This window comes from Asterias amurensis, chromosome 4, assembly GCF_032118995.1.
Source record: "Asterias amurensis chromosome 4, ASM3211899v1".
NCBI classification, from domain to species: Eukaryota; Metazoa; Echinodermata; class Asteroidea; order Forcipulatida; family Asteriidae; genus Asterias; species Asterias amurensis.
In genome coordinates this window covers 12,427,400-12,448,363 of record NC_092651.1, presented here as the reverse complement: position 1 = coordinate 12,448,363, position 20,964 = coordinate 12,427,400, and the positions used below count along the sequence as shown (strand labels likewise).

At 36.7% G+C, this 20,964-nt stretch overlaps 1 protein-coding gene across 2 annotated transcripts in view; it reads left to right on the top strand.

Moving 5' to 3' along the window:
• LOC139936034 (uncharacterized) overlaps positions 1–19,176 on the top strand; it is a 43,059-nt gene extending 23,883 nt beyond the window's left edge. For both annotated transcript variants that reach the window (XM_071930745.1, XM_071930744.1), the window contains 13 exons: positions 958–1,188; positions 4,109–4,354; positions 6,203–6,377; positions 6,892–7,195; positions 7,686–7,849; positions 9,163–9,309; positions 10,677–10,745; positions 11,142–11,210; positions 12,246–12,297; positions 13,095–13,239; positions 13,669–13,806; positions 15,337–15,498; positions 16,292–19,176. In XM_071930745.1, the coding sequence (XP_071786846.1) occupies positions 958–1,188; positions 4,109–4,354; positions 6,203–6,377; positions 6,892–7,195; positions 7,686–7,849; positions 9,163–9,309; positions 10,677–10,745; positions 11,142–11,210; positions 12,246–12,297; positions 13,095–13,239; positions 13,669–13,806; positions 15,337–15,498; positions 16,292–16,449 (2,060 nt within the window). In that variant the 3' untranslated portion in view covers positions 16,450–19,176. The remainder of the gene's footprint in view (positions 1–957; positions 1,189–4,108; positions 4,355–6,202; positions 6,378–6,891; positions 7,196–7,685; positions 7,850–9,162; positions 9,310–10,676; positions 10,746–11,141; positions 11,211–12,245; positions 12,298–13,094; positions 13,240–13,668; positions 13,807–15,336; positions 15,499–16,291) is intronic.
• Positions 19,177–20,964: the final 1,788 nt, after the last annotated feature.

The window sequence follows — 20,964 nt, the reverse complement described above, 5'->3', positions numbered from 1 at the left end:
TTATTCATCTCTTATCACTGCCTCATGACTCCCTCAGATTCAGCTGATGAAAACCATCCACCGCTTCAACTCGGCACTTAGCACGCTGCTCTATCTATGCACTCACTCAGCACATTCTTCTACACCTCCCTGTAAGCTCTCTTCTTTAAACCTAGTAAACTTTGTTTTCTTTAAACTTTGTTTTCTATAAACTTTGTTTTCTGTAATCTTTTTTCCTTAAAGGCAGTGGACACTATTGGTAATTACTCAAAATAATTATCAGCATAAAACCTCTCTTGGTAACGAGTAACGGGGAGTAGTTGATAGTATAAAACATTGTGAGAAACAGCTCCCTCTGAAGTGACGTAGTTTTCAAGAAAGAAGTCATTTTCCACCAATTTGATTTCGAGACCTCAAGTTTAGAATTTGAGGTCTCGAAATCAAGCATCTGAAAGTGCACAACTTTGTGTCACAAGGCTGTCTTTTCTTTCATTATTATATCGCAACTCTGGCGACCAATCTAGCTGAAATTTTCACAGGTTTGTAATTTTATACATATGTTGAGATACGCCAAGTGAGAAGACTGGTCTTTGACAATTACCAATAGTGTCCAGTGTCTTTAACACTTACTACAGGATTTTGTATTCTTTTAATTTGTTTGTATTTCCTTTTAAAGGCACTCACTATTGGTAATTACTCAAAATAATAGTAAGCATAAAATCTTACTTGGTTGCGAGCAATGGAGAGCTGTTGATAGTATATAACATTGTCAGAAATGGCTTCCTCTGAAGTAGCACCGTTAAAGACTTCAGGCCTGAAGCCTTTTCAGGCATCACCAAGTATTTCACACTTTGTTTTAAATCCTCTACATTACAGTCACTAACTTAGTTTTTTTTCATAACATATAAAAATCTTCGTATACAAAACTCTTTGGGTGCACTGTTTCATGCACTCTTGTGTTTTTCTTGTGTGTGCTAGCACCTGACCAAATTCTGAACCGCCACTTCCTAGCTGTTACCCGCGACAGCGTGGACCGACCCAAATCAGCTAACCCACGACTGTACGGCCAGGCCAAGGAAGGACGGAACCATCATGGTGGGAAGGGGAGACCTGCCTCAGCTGAAGTGGGTGTGCGTTCTGTTTTCACCATAGAGATTGATGGATCCAGGGGGAATCCTTCTTCAAGATCAATACAAACTGTTCCAATAGGTAAAGTCTTCTCCTTTCTAATGGCTTTGTTTGAATATTATAATCCCAAGAGCTTTGGAATATTCTAAACCCTAGCAGTACCCAGTATGGACCCTAATGCATTGACATCATCCAGTTGCATCTTAGAGGTAAACCAATTGATGATAAATCAATGGAAAACCACACAGTTTTGTATGCACGGGTGCACATTCTTATTTCTTTTCCAAGCAGCAGTGTGAAAACAGGCTCTAACACTGATGATTATTGTTTTAATTTAAATCCTACTATCTCATCAAAGAAATTCATGTTTGGCCCTGGCCTTCATCACATGGCAACGAACCTGCCGGTTCTAAACGGCCGTTAAAGAATTCGTCGCTACCCTTTTAACATCTATTATACCCTTTTATTCCCTTAAAAAAAATCTTTTTCCCCGATACAAAAATTATTGTAGATATATTGACACAATTTGCATTTGATTTCAAGGAAAGTATATCAAAGAAGAATTTATGGAATGTAAACTCGGTACTCATTAAACATACTTGGCTTGTATGTGGCTTACATGCTATCACCACAGTGGTGGAATTCTACCTCAGTGATATCACCTCGTCGCCTCCAAAGCAGTAGATTTCAAATCACCTAATCCCTTTATTTGTTTCAAACTGTTTAACATGATACTAACATGTTCGTGTGGCTAAGGTACATTTAGGCTGGATCATCAGGTCGCTTCCAATTTACTGATAACACAACAGGAGGATTCAACTAATTAATACACAGCTAGGACAAGTTAAAAAAAAGAAAAAAAAAAAAAAAACGTTGATCGTTCTGTATTTCTTATAAATGGGAGGATGAGGGCCTTTTTATTAATTAATTCCGAGGGGGAAAGAGCCAGTCTGAAATGTTATGGCTTTGTAGAATTTAGAATTAAGTAAAAAAAAAATTGGTAAATTAACTCAATGATCGATTGTGCCATGATGGCGCTAAAAAGTTTTAGACAAAATGAAAAGAGCGCGGCTTCAACATAGGATGAGGACAGGAACAGTCACCTTTTTCTTTTTTTTACCTGGCCTCAGGTAGCATATCATTGGGTTGGTTGATTACAAGTTGCTGATAATAAAAGCTACAACATGGGGATTTAAGTGATTAGTATGATACATAAATAGCTTAAAGGATGTGTGACATGTAATCTTGTTGATACATGTATGCCCATCACTGAAACTAGGGTAAAGTTTTTGAGGGACTCGAGGGGATGTGCAACTTTTTTCTAGGGGGGGGATACTTCTGGCCAATTAAATGGTAGGTTCTGTTTGCATCCTTGTTAGGCAATGCACCTTTCATTGTTAGGGTTTTACATTGATTGTTTCTTAGAACATTATCTGACCCAAGTGTACATTCAACCAAATTGTTGTCTGTGTGTAAATGGGCAAATGGTTTTAAGAACTATGAAAATAAAACTCATTCATAAATACCTCAGACAGTTGCGCTATTCCTATTGGTGGAGAGTGCGTTACGTGGGTGTGTATAAACCTTTGTCTATGACCAGTTAAATTTGTTACTTTCAAAAGTCCAGATTTCAAAATTGGGTGGGGGGGGGAGGTTTTTTTTAAAGAGAAATGATCGGATACCCTTTGTGTTTGATCAGATAAACAGTTTACTTACTCATGCTGATCAAATTTGAAAGCTCTTTCTCATTAGGTTTCAGTGTTATGAAATAAATTCCAGTCCAGTAAAAAAGTTTACCTATAACCCCGGCGGTCTGGAGATTTGCCCCACTAAATCTGAGCCCTGCATGCTTTAAGTAGTAACTCATCAGACAAGTTTATTACAGCCTGCGATAAACCACAACATAAAGATCAGTCTTTACTACAACAAATACAGCGCTGGACAGCGTGTGTTTAAAGAGTGCAAAACAGTGATAAGGTTGTCTAGTAGATTTAGTCTGGTTGTTTTCTTTCCATCGATACATTAGTGTACAGCATTGTTTTGGATAACAGTTTACCGCACGGACAGACGCAAGATTTTAACACTCCAAAACGAGTTGTAGTTCATCATGTCAAATGAGTATGCTGTTTGGACTCAGTTCCCGCTCAATCCTCTCATTAAGAATAATGGTTAGTTTCCATCGAGTGTTATATTTAGGCTTGCAACAGATTAGCTGATTGTTTCTAATAGTGATGTAGGAAAAGTTAAAGTGTGCATGGTCGGCCATTTCCTCTTTTCTTTTTACAAATTGGCATTTGTGTGTTTAGAGTAATTTGTTTGCAGTTTGAAAAAAATGTTATTTTAAAGGCAGTGTACATGTACACTATTGGTAATTACTCAAATATTTGTTAGCATAAACCTTTCTTGATTACGAGTAATGAGGAGAGGTTGGTAGTATAACACGATGTGAAAAACAGCTCCCTCTGAAGTGACAGAGTTTTTGAGAAAGAAGTAATATTCCAGGAACTTGATTTTGATACCCCAGATTTCGAATTTGAGGTCGCGAAATCAAGCATCTGAAAGCACGCAACTTCGTGTGACCCTGGTGCGACAAGGGTGTCTTTTTCTTTCATTAATATCTCTCAACTTCGATGACCGATTGAGCTCAAAGTTTTACAGGTTTGTTATGTTATGCATATAAAATGATGAGATACACCAACTGTGAATACTATTCTTTAACAATTACCAATAGTGTCTGGAGTGTCTTTCAGGAAGAATTTAGAACCAACATGTTTATGCTGGAAAAGGGGAAGCTAATATGGTTGCTATGGGAATCACATTGGGAACCAAACCCAGATCATAACAAAGTGAGAACTCATGTGCACTTAATCGGTCAGCCATGACAAGTCCAGAAAGTTATTCAGATCACTGGCTAGTTAAAGGTAGCAACTGTGACATAAACTGCAATAAAAAGTTCCTCCTACTTTGTGCCAATAAATTGTTTAAATTTTTGTTGATACAGCTTACATGTCCCTGACCAACGACCACCGGAATCAGCTGCAGCAACGCACCTTACCTCTTGTAGACCAAAGAAGACCTCATTTTAGGGGTGCTCCACCTATGTCCCCAGCGATTGCAAAGAAACCATTGACACCTCGTGGTACACCAAGAAACAGCCCTACCATGTCGCCCAGAGGGAGTGATAGTGGTGGTTCCCCTGCACACAGTCGGGACATGTCACCAGCTGGAACCAGAGAAAATTCTGTTTGTGAGTAGGCTATAATTCAACTATAATTCAAATCAATTTGTTTGTACTCCTTTTCAAGCGTCCATACAGTCATTGATTTTTTTCCACTGGGAGTTTTCATTAAAAACTGCACAGCTGAAAGGACCAGCAAAGCTTTCACTTCTTAAAGTAATATAAGGAAGACAACATAATTCTACATCACACTCATATCATAAAGTATTGAGCAAATTTTATCCAATTTTTATTAAATAAAAAGCGTGTACCTTTTAGGTTTTCGATTGCTGTTTTAGCAGATTTTATCAAAATTTTGTGTATACACGCAAGCGTGGTTTCAGCAAACCAAGATTCTTCAACTAATACAAACTGTACAACTGTGTGACCTGGGCCCAATTTCTTGAAGCTGTTCAGCAGAAAGTTCTGCTTAGCAAATGTCTTGGCTAAGCAAGAAATGTACTAATATTATCGAATATCGCGATATTAATTTGGACACGATTTCGATATCGGATTGATTTGGTTTTAATCGAAATATCGATACATGTATATCGCGATATATCGCGATAATTGCGATGCATCGATATATCGATTAAATATCGCGATGTATTTGCTAGCTGATACCCCATAGGTTTGGAGTAAAACCAGAAGAATAGGTCATTAGAACACCTCTCTTATACTAGGACTGTCTCTTCTACAACTTTCACTTGGAGTTTTAAGACTGATGATGTCAAATTTCATTAATCGCGATTATATCGAATATCGCGATATATTGTCGGCAATAAATCGTGAATAAAATAAATCGATATCTCCCAAGCTTAACATTTACCAGTCACAGCAATGGTAAATGTATGTTGTTCAGGCTGATGACCTGCATGTAGTTTTGCTAAGCAAACCTTTTTAGTGCCAAGTAATTTTTGTGCTTATGAAATCTGGCCCTTCTCAATAAAACTTTTGTTATAGAAGATTCTGGTCCACTTGTTATTTAAAAAGTGCTCTGGTTGGACCATCGTTGGACCTTGCTAATCCTCGTTAGTCGTACTTTAAGGAGCAAAGAAGATGATAGCCAATTGTAGTCCTGCTGACATACCTTCTGACCATACAAGTTATGCGTCGTTCCTGTATGCTATTTTTGTGAAGTACCTGATCACTTTCCACACAATAAGTCTTGTGCAGGTACAAATATATTACAAATGCACAACACAAAAACAACACTTGAAAACCAGGTTAAGCCTGCATGATGATAGTCTGTACATGTACGTAATGCTTGGTGTTCGATTTGTTATCCCGTATTGGAAAAATCTGAAAAATTGTTGTTTTTAAATCCTGAAAATTATATTAGAGCCTATACCCCATGTACATGGTGTTCAGCCTTTGTACTCTATAAATTTGTCGTACTTTTTTTCCTAAGAAACAAATATCACTCTTTCAGTTTTTCCATGGCCACACATCTCACAAGATTGCTGATTCAGGAGGTACATTGTAGGCATGTACTCCAATCCATTAAGCCAATCCATCAACTGTGTACATTGTACATGAGTAACAATGCTGCTACGTATGCATTCTTCAATCTTCATTAGCCGCCATCATTTGCTCACACCTTTGACTTTTGTTGTATCGCTGGTCATGCAATTACTGTTGTTGTGATTCGTCATTTTGTGACAGGACTTAATGGATTTGGGCTATTGTTAAGTCGTCATGTGTAGTTACTTATTCACAGTCTAGGTCCCTAATTAGTTTCTCTGTTTTTTTGTTATTTTTTTCACCTCGGATTCCGCGAATGGATTTGGGCTATTGTTAAGTCGTCATAGTCACTTATTCACAGTCTAGGTCCCTACTTAGTTTCTCGGCTTGTTGTTATTTGCTTTTCCACCTCAGATTCTGCGACTGGAAGTCGTAGTGACAGTCCCATGACTATTGTCCTCCAAGCTAACTTAGACTACCTGCAGGAGACTGGTAGTCTAGAGGCCTCAATGCCCAACTTGATGCAGATGTCCCGATCATCGCTGTGGAGTGAAGGGCCACCTGAGCCTCCTGCCTCTGTTGATGATGGGTATGTTGACCAACTCCTTATTTATTTGAAAGAACTAAACTACCCTAAAGGGTTTGGTACCTTTTGTAGATCATGTTTTTGGCCATAAAGTGAATCCCTACTCACTGTGAATTAAAATTAAGCTAAAGCTTTTGAGAACAAAAGTGAAAATCAGAGAGCAATGTTCAGCAGAGTCACAGGTAGATCCATTATACACGCTAAAAAAACTGTGTAACAGGCTGTGTACGTAAGTATAATGTAAATCTTTGGATATTTTGTTTAGTGTCGTACAAAAAGTACCCAAGCAATATTTATATTAGTATACATGTAAGTAGCCTGAGATTTCACCCCTAGTCTGATTTTATTTTAGGCTTTGAGAAAGCCTCTGCTAGGGTCCAAATGACCGGCCACTTTCCGAGTGGGGGAATAAATGGTGAACAAGTTCAGATTAATAATAAGCAGGAGATTGACATGTTAAGAGCTTTGAAAGTGAATAAAATATTTGTACTAATTGATTCCATTCCTTTCACAACAGTTGGAGTGACATCCATGAGGCCACCCACGGAGAAGCCAGTCCGATGATGTACCAACTCACCCCGCCTGAAATACAAATCCAAAGACCGAACTCAGCCCCGACCTCACGGTCAACGAGCTCACTGAGTCCCGGTAGCTCTTCGAGGCCGTCCTCGGCCCGGGTCGATCGTACATCGAGATCCTACACGGAGAAGTCTCCTCTGGCTGGGATGAACTCTTCTACTAGACCCAGGACGGTCAGTACCTCAAATGGGAAGGAATGGAAAGGGAGACCTCTGCCAATGTTTGGAGCTGCAAAAGATGTGGTGAGTGACTTGCATGGTTATTGACAAAGAAAAGCATTAAATTTGTTCACTTTGTAGTCGTTGGCCAGTGAATTGACTGGTGCATAAATTCTTTTTAAAGGCACTGAGGTCGATTTCACAAAGAGTTTGGACTAGTCCTAACTTAGGAATAGTACGACTAGTCCGAAGATATTAAAAAGCTAGTCCAATTATGACGAGTAACTTGTCCTAACTTGAGATAAGACTAGTCTTAACTCTTTGTGAAATTGACCGCTGGACACGTTTTGTAATTGTCAAAGACCAGTCTTCTCACTTCGTGTATTCCAACGTATGCATAAAACAACAAACCTGTGAAAGTTTTTGCTAACCTTACTCCAAAAAAGGTGAACTTGGGGCAGCTTGTGTGATGTGTAAAAGGGAAAACATATCAACACAGAATTGTTTGTAAATGGAAATGAGTTTAGGTTGCAAGTGGTTTAACCATTTAGTCTTTTTAAAACATTTTCTTCAGGAGTGGGAGGCCAAGAAAAACCAGAGAGCTCAAGAGGCTAAAACATCAGTTAACATCAGGGACCTGTTTGGAGGCTCAGCCGCCAAGGAGTACCGGAAGGAGTTGGAACGGCAGGAACGGGAACGATGGGGGAAGCACCAGAGAGATTCCAGAAGCATGAGCAAGTAAGTATAAAATCTATTTTGTATTCATCTTTCTTCTTCTTTTGTTTGATCTCTGACCAACATTGAAAGGTGAACATTGAAAGTAATTCGATTGGCACAACATGTAGTTAAAGGCAGTGCACACTATTGGTAATTCAAAATAATTATTATCATAAAACCTTACTTGGTAACCAGTAATGGGGAGAGGTTGATAGTATAAAACATTGTGAGAAACGGCTCCCTCTGAAGTAATGTATTTTTTGAGAAAGAAGCAATTTTCTATAAATTTAATTTTGAGACCTCAGATTTAGAATTTGAGGTCTCGAAATCAAGCATCTGAAAGTGCACAACTATGTGTCACAAGGCTGTTTTATCTTTCATTAATATCTTGCAACTTCGATGAGTGATTGAGCTCAAATTTTCACAGGTTTGTTATTTTATGCATATGTTGAGATACACCTCGTGAGAAGACTGGTCTTTGACAATTACCAATAGTGTCCAGTGTCTTTAAGTGACTATAAGCCACTTGATGTTATCCTCATCGAGGTATAGGAGTTCCTGCTTGCCTTTTGATGGTACCTGTATTTATATATAAGACTTGCAGGGCAACTTTGGATGTTTGTTGCGGTGATAGCTTTAACAGCTCTCTAGCAAATACATGTACATGTACTGATGCGAGGCTGCTGATCTGCTCGACTTCATTCATTTCATTTCATTCATTCATTCAATGGTATATTAAAAGTCGATTAAAATCCCTGCCAGCAGCAGAATTACATGAACAGTTACAAAGTTAAAAATTTGGAGTAAAACATTACATTAATAATTAAAATGGCCTAAAATCTTACACAGAAAAACGGAGAAGTACTGTTCACTCTAAGTGGGAAACTTGAAAGTGCACTCGAAAGTGCCATTACGATTTTACTTAAGATTTTATTGTGTGAATTTCTCATTTTTGTTTTGCTTAGTTGTTCTCTCCTGCACTGAAATATTAATGTCAATTAATGTTTGTATTGCATGCAGCATTTGAATTGTGTGTTAACTCTTTGTATTTTTTTAATATTACATGATTGCGTTACTGCTGTCCATTTTATTTGGGTATTTATTGCTGCCGACCATAATTACCTGTCAATTTATGGTCAATTGTTTTAGATTATACAGTGTAGTTGTTATTTTGTCTCTAGACCACATTGACCTCATTGTTGTGTTTTAACGTGACAGCCATCACACGTGCATGCAGTAACTGGGTTCAAAATACCACATACAGCCACAGGGCCTTAACTATATGCAGTTGTATAAAGTTCTTACTTTTTCACTGACTTTCCTTCTTTTTTTAGATTTTATAAAGATCATCTGATGAGGAAAGAGATTGCGTTGGTTCAGCGTGAGGACATCTTCAGTCGAGACTGGGAGAGAAATTATCTGTCTGACAAGATGCTGAAAGATCGGATGCGACATGACAAGATGAGCGAGCTTATGAGACAGTAAGTTCTCCTCTTCTTCTTCTTCTTCTTCCTGTTCTAGTGCAGCCTTTATGATTGAAGAAAGTCGCACTGCCAGACAATAAGGACAAACCCTTTCTCTTTGCGATAAAAATTTCTCATTCAAAGCTGGCTCAACTGTTTGCAATTTAGGGTCACCATGTACAAACGTTATTCTTATTTGGGGAATTGCTGCAAATATTTGATTTTTTCCCGCACTTACTCAACATCCTACAAGTGCCGTACAGGCTTAAGAAAGTTTTCACCAAGCGTGCTTGAAAAGCAGTCACATTGGGAGCCAATCTGCATTATTTTGACAGGGCCCAATTTCATAAAGCCGCTTTAGCGCAAAAGGTAGCTAAGCATAACCAAAAAATGTTTCCCAGAAAAAGGTTACCAGACAAATAACAATGTCACATTTACATTTTTTTAATGTTATCCTTCTAATTTCTGCTTTAAATTAAATAAGTACAAACTGTTTAAAGCCATTGGACACTTTCTGAACAGAACAAAAAATTAAAAGTTCACAGATTTACAAATAACGTAAGGTTTACAGAAGGTAATGGTGAAAGACTTCCCTTGAAATATTATTCCATGAAATCCTTTACTTTTTGAGAAAACATTAAAACAATTATCAATTCTCTATATCATAATAACGGATTTATTTTAAACACATATCATGACACGGTGAAACGTGCGGAAACAAGGTTGGGTTTTCCCGTTAGTTTCTCCCGACTCCGATGACCGATTGAGCCTAAATTTTCACAGGTTTGTTTTTTTATATATTAGTTGTGATACACAAAGTGTGGGTTTTTGTTCACCGAAGTTGTGCATTTGCTTTAAAGACAGTGGACACTTGGTAATTGTCAAAGACCAGTCTTTTCACTTGGTGTATCTAAACATATGCATAAAAGAACAAACCTGTGCAAATTTGAGCTCAAATGGTCGTCAAAGTTGCGAGATATGAATGGAGTAAACAAACACCCTTGTCGCACGAAGTTGTGTGCTTTTATATGGTTGATTTCGAGACCTCAAATTCGTAACTTGAGGTCTCGAAATCAAATTCATTGAAAATTACTTCTTTCTCGAAAATTATGGCACTTCAGAGGGAGCCGTTTCCCACAATGTTTTATACTATCAACCTCTCCCCATTACTCTTTACCAAGAAAGGTTTTGTGCCAATAATTATTTTGAGTAATTACCAATAGTGTCCACTGCCTTTAAGCAAAATAGTCTGCTTAAGCAACTCTATTAAATTGGGCCCTGGTGTTGGGGACAAATGTAGCCTGCTGCCCATGGTAGCAAGACGTACATACATAAATAAGTTAATGTTTTAAAAATATTTACCAAACTGTTTCTTACTTGTCCAGACAAGCCCTTGCCAATAGAAAGGCCATGAATATGCTGAAGAGGATCGGACCCAGTGTAGATATATGGGAGTAAGTATGAGATTCTATTCTTGTAAATATTATTTTTGTTTGATTATTTGGTTTTCAATAGACATTTCCAGCCGAATGTTACCAAAACAAATCAATCATGTTTTAAAAAAACGGTGACCAATTTCACCATTTTCTGTAAAGATTCATGAGCTTGAAACTTCTCTTATGATTAGTTTAATTTGTTTCCAACAAATTCAACAAATATTTGAGTATTTGCATAACATTTCTACAAACTATCTGTTTTTGATTTGCATGTGTGGCTTGCCATAGTTTTCCAACCTTGGTTGCCAAAAAATTGGGCTGTGGCGTTGCAGTACAAAGGTCTACTCAAAGCTTTAGATTTGTAAAGCTTGTCAGTTTTTTTAGTTATTATTTTTGAAATTGGTTTGATTTCAGATTATTCAATGGAGGAAAGAGAGGCGTTACTAAAGCACAGATGAAGAAGGCAGCTGTTACCATCCAAAAGTAAGATTTATGTTTTCTCTGAAGTTATTCTCAAGAATCCCAACTTGTCTCTTTTGAATGAGCTATGGTTCAAGATGACTTTTCTCATAACTGTGTAATCTTGGAGGTGAATGTCTTTTGATTCACTCGTTGTTTGTATAACTTTTCCCCAAGTCACTCTGATACATCAGGGGTGCATTTCGGTGGCTGTGACTGTTTCGGTCACTGATTAGTGTTTAACCAATGGCCAAGTCAACCGAAACAGTTATTGGTTCGGATGGCTAAAACGCACCCCAATGTCAATGTTCCTCAACCACTCCAAAGTGAGTTGGACCAGGGGCGCATTTTGGCAATTTTTACTCCGACCAAAAACATGTTTGAGCTAACAGCCATTTGTCATTTGTTAAGCATTTTCATATGTTCAGTACAACCACAGCATGGTCAGGTTGGCATAGTGGATTCTTTTCTCTCTTTGAAAATAAAATAAAGGCTGTATACATATTTAAGAAATACTTATAAAAAAAGAGTTACAATTTGTCACAACCTATTTCTGATTAATTCTAATCTGTTTTTGCATAGCTCTCTTGAAACTGTTTGGTCCTTTATTTTATGGCCACAACCCTGCTGGTTTTAAACTGCAGTTTAAAACCTTGTTGCCATTCTTTTTTTGCCTTTCTGTATAACTTTTGACTTATTATGTACCATTCAATGTTTGATGTAAAGTTTTTAAAACCTATATCCATTTTGCAATTCCAGAGCTGTGTCTTACCAACTAGACTATGACACTGCTCTTGAATTTCAAAGTTTATGGGTTTGAATCCCACCTGAGTAATATGCCTGTGTTTTTTTCACTGAGTACTGAGTAGTAGAAAGTACTAACACATATCGGTGTAAATGGGTAATAAAGACCAAAATGAATATTGACTTGTCATTACTTTTTGTACCGTTCAATTAGAACCATAAAAACATAACAATTGGTTCTTTATTTTTAGAATTGTAGAATTTGGATTAGTATTCATTTAATCACTGAATGTTTGTGATTTATTTTGTGCTCAGGTTTGTGAGAGGTTGGGTTGTGAGGTCAATGCTAGAAAAGGTCAAACAGAAGGTGAGTTGTTCTTGCTATTGCCCAAGTTTTACTGAAAATGGTGGTTTTAAAAGAAAACCGCAAACCAAAGACTACATATCTCAATGAGTAGAGTGCTATCACTTTAATCCGGAAGGTCGTTGGTTCGAATCCCACTTTGCAAACTTTTCAACCCAAAATCATAAAAATTTACCCAGTCAGTTTCCCATGTGGTTTCTAATAGTATATGATATTTTAAACTTCATTCAAAATTCATATTGAAGCATTGATTATTACATGTGTTGGGATTTCATTGTAGGAATAATAATAATAATCATAATAATACTAATAATAATATTACACTGCATTTATAGGGCGCTATACAAAAAACAGAGCGCCTTACTAAGGGAGGACAGCACAAAAACAAACGCAAAACAAAAATGGACCAACGACAAGCCAAAAATAACAAAAAAAGAAGAGAAAATTAGGATGGTTCAGGGAATAGAAGTGTCATGATGACGCGTGTTAACACAGCCAAGGGCGCAGCTTCTCTCAGAATGTCAGACTTTTTGGTAGCGCCATGCAGTGACTGCAAAGGCTGTGTTCTTGTACAAGTACACTCTCTGTTTTTCTTCCCTTCTTGACAAGTTATTGTAGTTGGTATGACACTGCTCTACATTCGCGCTCAAGATCTTTTTAACATGGCTCAGTAAAGTACTGAGTATACAGTGCTAACACACATTGGTGTATATGGGTAAAACCCAAGTTAATGTTTGTGTCCCTGAAGCAAATTTCCATCTGTTCATTTATTTTTTAATTTTTTTTTACTACATTTTTAGTCTCGAGTGCATGCAGGTTCGTTCAAGGGTTTTGTCAAGTACTACAACCAACTAATGAGAAAGATTGCTCGCTGGCATGGAGTCAAGAAACCATTGATTCATCTGGACCTGTGGCAGATGGATGCATTTATGGATCGCAAGAGATGTAAGTAGAATGTCTATCAAAGCATTGGACGACCACAACAAAAGTTGTGTTTTTTCTGTCATAATCTGTAAAGAGGATGGAGGGTTACGTCCCCAACGAGGATCAATGGGTTTATCACACAGGGAGGATTAAGGGTTACGTGTGTTGGGAGGATTGAAGGCCCGGTCCCAATGCAGCATTACGAGAACAATAGCAATCTTGACGCAAAGATACCGCGTTCTATTGGTTGAACAAGCTCCAAGCAGAATATACACACGCTCATTCAACCAATAGAATACATTCTCCTGGCGTCGTTATTATTCTCGTTATCGCTGCAGTGGGACCGGTCCTACAGAGTAACAACCATCAGGAGGATCGGTGCTTCTGACTGTTAGAAGGGTTGAGGGTTACAGAATACTATTTATCATCTTTTGTGACTGTCTGTTTCAGATTATGAGTACGTCTTTGCCAAGAGGGCCCATCCTGGTGACTCCATTACCATCAAAGATCTTGATGGATTCTTCAAAGAGTGTGATCATTTTCCGTCCAAACGAGAGATATTCAATGCCATCTCAGGCGCTACAAAGAGTAAGTCCTAACATTATTATGTCTACACTTCAAGACTATTGATGTAAACATAGTTGCCCAATTTCATAAAGCATGTAAGCACAAAAAACTCTCTTAAGCATAGAAAAGTGTTGCTTAGCAGAATCAGGTTACCAGACCACATTACATTATGTTGGCATTGTTGTAGCTGGTGCGCTACTAAATTTATGCTCAGCAAAGAAGTTTGTCAAGAAGTAGTTTCTGCTCAACAGCTTTATGAAATTAAGCCCAAATCAGTGCAGTCCTCTCATTCTTCAAGGGTTTTCTCATTGCCAGGCTTTAATTGCTCACTGTTGAATACAAAAAACTTGAAATTCTTGACTCTCGATCTGTTTTTGTTTTGTTTGTGTATTTACTGGAAATATTCAGCAAGTATAAAATGATTTAACTTCTTTATTTGTCTGGGTTGTGATCCATTGCTTTAACCCACTTCATCTCCAACCGATGGGTTGTGATCTTTTACTCTACAGTAATGGTTTTGTTAGTTTTTGTGATAGTGCCACTATTAACCCCCAACCAAAACTCATCGCCTACCCCATACCTACCTCGGCTAAAACTAATTATTGTTCCAAACAACATTTCTTTCATCTTCAATATGTTGTTTAAATGTTGCTATTATGTGCTTCTTTTGACTTGTTCCCTTTTGTATGATTGTATTTTTACAATGTACCTGTTGCATTTTTGTACATTTTGACACTTTGTTGAATAACAATATTGATATTGTCTTTGTATTATCTTTGTCACTAACATTTTCAGATTCTATTTTCCCCCTACCCAAAACAACCTTTTTACCCAGAATATTGTGTTCTGGAATGTTGTATATTGTAAACTGCATTTTGCATGTTTTACTAATTCAATTCAACTGATAACTTGTCGGACAAATTGTTGTGCTTGAACTTGTGCTTCCTTTTTGTGTGATGGAAATGCACTATTTCCTACAAGTGTTTGAGATTTTGCAGAAGCTTTCTCTTTCGTGTGAATTATTGAAGAGATTTGAAACATGTGTACCTTGTTTTTGTGATGTCTCAATTGTTTAACTTCTTAGATACTATTACTACCTTGTATATAATTTACATGGATTTTGGAAAAGATTATTAAATTGAATACTTTGTTATTGTGATATCATAAAAAATGTATGTCTAGTTATTATTATTATTACCTTTTCATTAACTTATCATGCCTTAATATCCCCTTCTCTATTCCTTGTATTTTTAATTTGAAATCTTATATTTTTTTATTTTTTTTATCTGTTGTTTTGTTTTAAACGCAATTCAGGCTTCGGCTGCAATGCTTAAAATAATATGTGCTTTACCGTTCAAGTATTTGAAACATTATAGTCGTAGGCCTACTTGACATATATTTTTTATGCTTAAATCTTATCTATTGTTTGATTTATTTATTTTTACATACCTCTTGTTAAATACAATTCAGCCTTACGCTGCAATGTGCAGTTCTTTGAATGTACCAATATTATTACTTATTCCTTTATCTTAAAATTAATTGTTTGAACAGAGGATGGCAAGAAGTTGGACAGTAAACTGACAGAGAAAGAAGTGATTGAGATTACCTTCATGATCTACGTACCTCAAGGAAGTAATCTAAGACTTGAAGACACACGGAAATCCACCTGGCTCAATCCACTTGTAGATGGCAAGGAAGCTAAGAAACTCATGGGTAAGAGGATAATCCTAAATGTAATAATAATGATAATCAGTTTTTTTATTGCGCTTGTCACACCCGTAGGGCTTCTCAAAGTGCTTCCAACATCATTATTACCCCTGCAGCCGATTTCACGAAACGCTAGGACCAATCCTATCTCGGGTTAGGACGAGTAACTCGCCCTAACTTAGGATGAGTTCAATGCGTCCTACGTATTTTGATACGGAACTAAGTCCTAAGATTAATCCTAAGTTTGGTGAAATCGACGGCTGGTCACTGAGCAAGTTAATTCATTCCTTTACTGTCTCTAAAGAGAGCATAAGGTCTCTCCTAAATGTACCAATTGGTGAGCTCGTTTAGCTTCTCCGGGTCGACCTAGACCTCTGGTGCGTTCAAATAGTATGGACGTCATTTGCAGGGCTCACCCTGGTCAGCCCCAAGTGCCCTACATAAACTTGTTATGTGGTATTTTGGGGCAAACGGAGGTGCACGATATCACGTCAAAAAAACTGTCGCAATAGTCACTATTTGGTTTGTAATTCAGCGGGACATATTCATATGGTTTGACACTTATTTTAAACAATAATTTATTCAGGCAAAAAGTATGAACAGGTGATTATCTGCTTTTTCTTATTTCGTTTATTTTTTTCTATTTAGGTGCACTTTTTAAATTGCCATTTCTATTTTTAACTATTGTTATGACTCTATAATTTGACCTTTGTCAATTTTACTCAAATTAAAAATTTAAATTATCATTGATATGACAACTGTTTAGTTTAATCTTTATTTCTTGTTTTTGTTTGCACAGGGAGTGACAGTGTCGAGAAAGCCGAATATGCCAAGTCTCTTCAAGTGGTGTTTGCTGCCTTCCAAGAGAGGCAAGAAAACGAAGCGAGAATCAAGAAAATAGAACAGAAGAGGAAAGAGGACGAAGTGGCAGCTGGAGAAAATGACAAGAAGAAATAACAAGCATTGTTTGGGGAGGATTCCCCCTGTCTGAATCCTTACAAGCATTTAGAATCACTGGAACCGGGCCTGTGGTCCAGGTTTAAATTCAAGGCCTGCTGGTATGCGCATTATAATATAAACCTTGGCTTTGTAAATTCTAATGTCAAATTGCTGTATAATGCACAGTTCAAATCCCACCAGGGCCCAATTTCATAGAGCTGCTTAGCACATAACTTTGCCAAGCATGAAATTTTTTTCTTGATAAAAACAGGATTACCAACCAAATTTCCATTTGTTGCATATTGCTTGTCAGTGGTATTTAGCTGTTGTTTGCTCATCCTGAAAATAACATGGAAATTTGGTTGGTAATCCTGTGTTTATCGAGGAAGAAATTCCATGCTAAGCGAATTGTTGTGCTTGGCAGCTCTATGAAATTGGGCCCTTGTCTATTCGTTCACCCCAGTGCTTTCTGGTATGGTTGGCTGCATATTGCGCCACAGCACCTTGTTAACCATTATTACATGGTGCTATTTGAATAATTAGGGCTTATATTTCAAACGGCATACCTTGGTGAAAAAGTAATGAGCACTTTGTGATAAAGCGCTATGTCAGAACTGCTACTTATTATTATTACAAAAGTGATAACGGTTAAAGGCAGTGGACACTATTGGTAATTGTCAAAGATTAGCCTTCATAGGTGGTGTATCTCAACATTGGCATAAAATAACAAACCTGTGTAAATTTGAGCTCAATCGGTCATTGAACTTCCGAGATATGAATGAAACAAAAAACACCCTTGTTACACGAAGGTGTGTGCGTTTAGATGGTTGATTTCGAGACCTCAAGTTCTAAATCTGAGGTCTCTAAATCAAATTCGTCGAAAATTACTTCTTTCTCAGAAACTATGGCACGTTTCTCACAATGTTTTACACCATCAACCTCTCCCTATTACTTGTCACCAAGACAGGTTTTATGCTGATAATTATTTTGAGTAATTACCAATAGTGTTCACTGCCTTTAAATCTTGTTAAAAATGTCTAATTGCACCAAGTTCTTCTTGTACCTTTCTTTGAAATAACGTTTTTTATTCTATCTTGAAATACATTATGTTTAAATTGGGAAAAAACTCCTGTAAATTTTTAGTAAATACTAAATGCATGCACTTTGATAAAAATAATTAAAACAATTATTTTGATATTACATGTAAATTTATCTATCTTTTTTAATGCAATTGTAATTAAACTGCTGTATTATATTTTCATCACATAGAACTTTTTTTATATAAGTTTTTCTACACACAATAGAGAATGATATTTTAACTTCTTAAAGTTTCAAAGAACATTTTTTAGCTAATAAAAAGAGCACACTTGTACATCTGTAAATACACAAGTATTTAAAACCACATCAATATGTTATGCATTGTCTAATAATTTAAAAGTATTAAAATGATCTGTGCTTTCATATCATGTTCTCTAAATCTTAAATACATTTTTTTTTTAACATACTCCCCTAACTCTGGATTCTAGTTTCAGACCAGTTTTGTCCGAAATTATGTTTTATATTGAGCTGCCTCGAACTAGAAGTTTTTCTCTCAAATATTTGCCAAAAAGGATGGGCAATTTCCTTAATTGCATAGTGAAAAAGAGTAGCCATAATTATTTTCTTTTGATATAAATAAATCATGCTCTTTTATATCTTTTACATACTGGTGAGACTGTTCCTTGGAGATTATTGAAATTTGTAAAACTCATGGGGTTACTAAAAGATAGAAATCTTATCATTTCAACAAACCTCATCAAATTTCCCATCTATTTCCCAGACCTTTTTGTTTTTGTCATCGATGGTTCCACCCCTGGTTTTATGTTCAAGTGAAATTGTTTTATCATAGTTCTTTAAGGAGTTATAATCTAGGAGAAACTAGTCGTTGTTTTCTCTCTCACTCAAAGTAGGTATGAAGATGGTAGAGCGCTGCATAAATTCAGCAGCTGACACCCTTCATATCTAAGACGTCTCACTACCAAAGCTTTCTAATGTTACAGAGATAGCTCTCGCCACCAACTCGTAATAATATTTTTTATAGAAGTCGCGTTTCAGCATCTCTTTGCAAAATGATTTGCTGTAGATACTTTTTTTTTTTTTAATAAATGTATTGCTTGCACACACACAAATATTTCCAATGTGCACCCAAATATTCTCGGCTGTCTGTGGCCGACTGGTGAAGTCTTTTGCTATATAATTATTAATCAAAATTTGTTCATAATATTTAAATGGTTGGGGATTTACACAGATTTGTTTTACTCGTCGTTACCAAAGAGTTGATGCAATAGATAAGCTGAAATTTCTTTCAATTCTTTTTTTAATAGTTGCTGATTATTTTCACTTATTTTTGTACCGATTTCATTTTGCTTAATTTGTAAAATTAAACTTAATAATGTAAACTATTTTATTTTACCATGATACAAACACTGTGACCATTATTACCATAAAGTTATTGGTACTTCACCTGGGCCCAAATGCATTAATTTGTTAAGCAGAAAATACTGTATGGTAAATTTATTTTCGAAGCAAAAACTGAGAGGTAACTTGATATAGTATTGGCTGGTACCATGTTTCTGTTGAGCATTACTTGTCTGTACTTAGCAAGTTTTTATGCTTACAGGCTTCATGAAATTGGGCCCTGATAACCTCAATGATATAGCTAACTCCATTTAGGGTCAACTGTCAATTAATTGCTAATAAATGAAGCTGCATAATTTTTCCAAAGTTCTCGATTATAATTTCATCATTTGGTTTGTCACGAGTTTTCTGATGAGAAAGTTTACATTTTGTTGTTAGTGTTGGTTTTTGTTGTTGTTGTTGTTGTTTACTTTCACATGACCTGTGTTTACTACTTTCAGAATCGTTTAAAATGTGTATTTACAAAATTATAAACTTGGGGAAAACGAAATTTTGTTATTTTAAGTTTTGTAAGACATGAGACATTTTGAAATTGACGTCAAATCGGGTAACATTTCCAGAAAACGGGGTAACTCTTCGTCAAGATAGTTCATGTCAGGTGCTTGTTTTGATTTTGGCAATTGAAATACTTTTGGTTATTTGGATAAAGTTGAGTAATTGGATGCTTTTTAGTGTACACATTTTAGTGATTTGATAGTATTTCGCAGAACATTTGGCCATGGTGTCGGATTTCTCAACTTTTTAACAACTTTTAATAAGGTTTGCGAAATATTTGTGTGGATCATCGTGGGTCATTCCAGCGATGGCCAAATCGGACATTAGTATGTGTCTCTTTTCGGACGAGGCGGCAGCAGACCTTCAAATACTTCCATGGTGGGGCACACTGTTTATCATAATTTGTAGTCCCTTAAATTCTTTCGAATAATAACATTTTTGGTGTCATGGGACTACATGTATATGACAGGTGGTGTAATTATGACAACTTGTCATCTGATTTTTTTTTTTTCGGGGGGGGGGGTTCTATGCCTCAATTTTTCAGGAGACTTTATAAATTCAGGTTTTAGATTTAGTACATAGATCTAGTTGGCTTGGGAATGGGAGAAATGCCTCATGGAAACAAGTGAGTCGGTTCGGGATGTTTTGTCTAGGGTAAAGAGCGAAAAGTCCAAACTGCTGATCTGCTAATTAATGACAATTATTAAAAAAGTTTAATCGTCCGAAAATATGATTGATTGGTTGTATTGGCTGGGATATTTATTTTATTTTTATTTGTCTGGTATTTTTGAATATTTGTAGCATTTATCATTGGTTGCCATGGGAGTTTATAAAGTGCACCCGTCTGTGACTATTACATGGTAGTCTGCTGCCACCTAGCGGCCTTGTCACACGAGGTAACTTTTGCTGACAACTCATTGAGGGCAACCAATTTCAGTGCATGCTACAGGACCACTTCAACAACACATGAGTCATTTTCAAACAATTACAGTCCATAAGAAATTAAAGGATTTGCATTTAACTTACACCGTTTGAAGATAATGATAGAAAGAGTACCTTAAAGTATTAGTTGATGAGTATGACCTTGATTTACTCATTTCTCAAAAACTACAGCACCTGAGGAAGTAATATTTTCAGGGAAGTTTTCTACCATCATTATCTTCAAACTGCAATAAGTTTAATGCAAATCGGTGGACATTGTGTTTTATGTTAGAAAAAAATTACATAGACCCTTTGTGAAAAATGAAATGTGGATGGCTTTTCTTTTTGGAGATTGCTTGGAACTGGTTGCCCAATTTGATCGGTATAATACATGTATATTATGCCGTCATTTTGTTACATACTGACCAATCAATGGTCGTATCGTATAAAGCCGATGCCACACCAACATACCGCACGTTGGGGATTGGTATGGGATCCTGCCAGCTCATGAAGGCGGGTTGTCCCTCCTGGCCCACATCGATGGAACCATTCCGGTAGCGAAGCCAGAAGTTTTTAGAGGTCGCCTCGTCGAGTAGAGACTCGCTGCTCGCGATTGTCTTTTTGTTCGGACAGGTCTTGCATTTGCGTATCCAGCTCCAG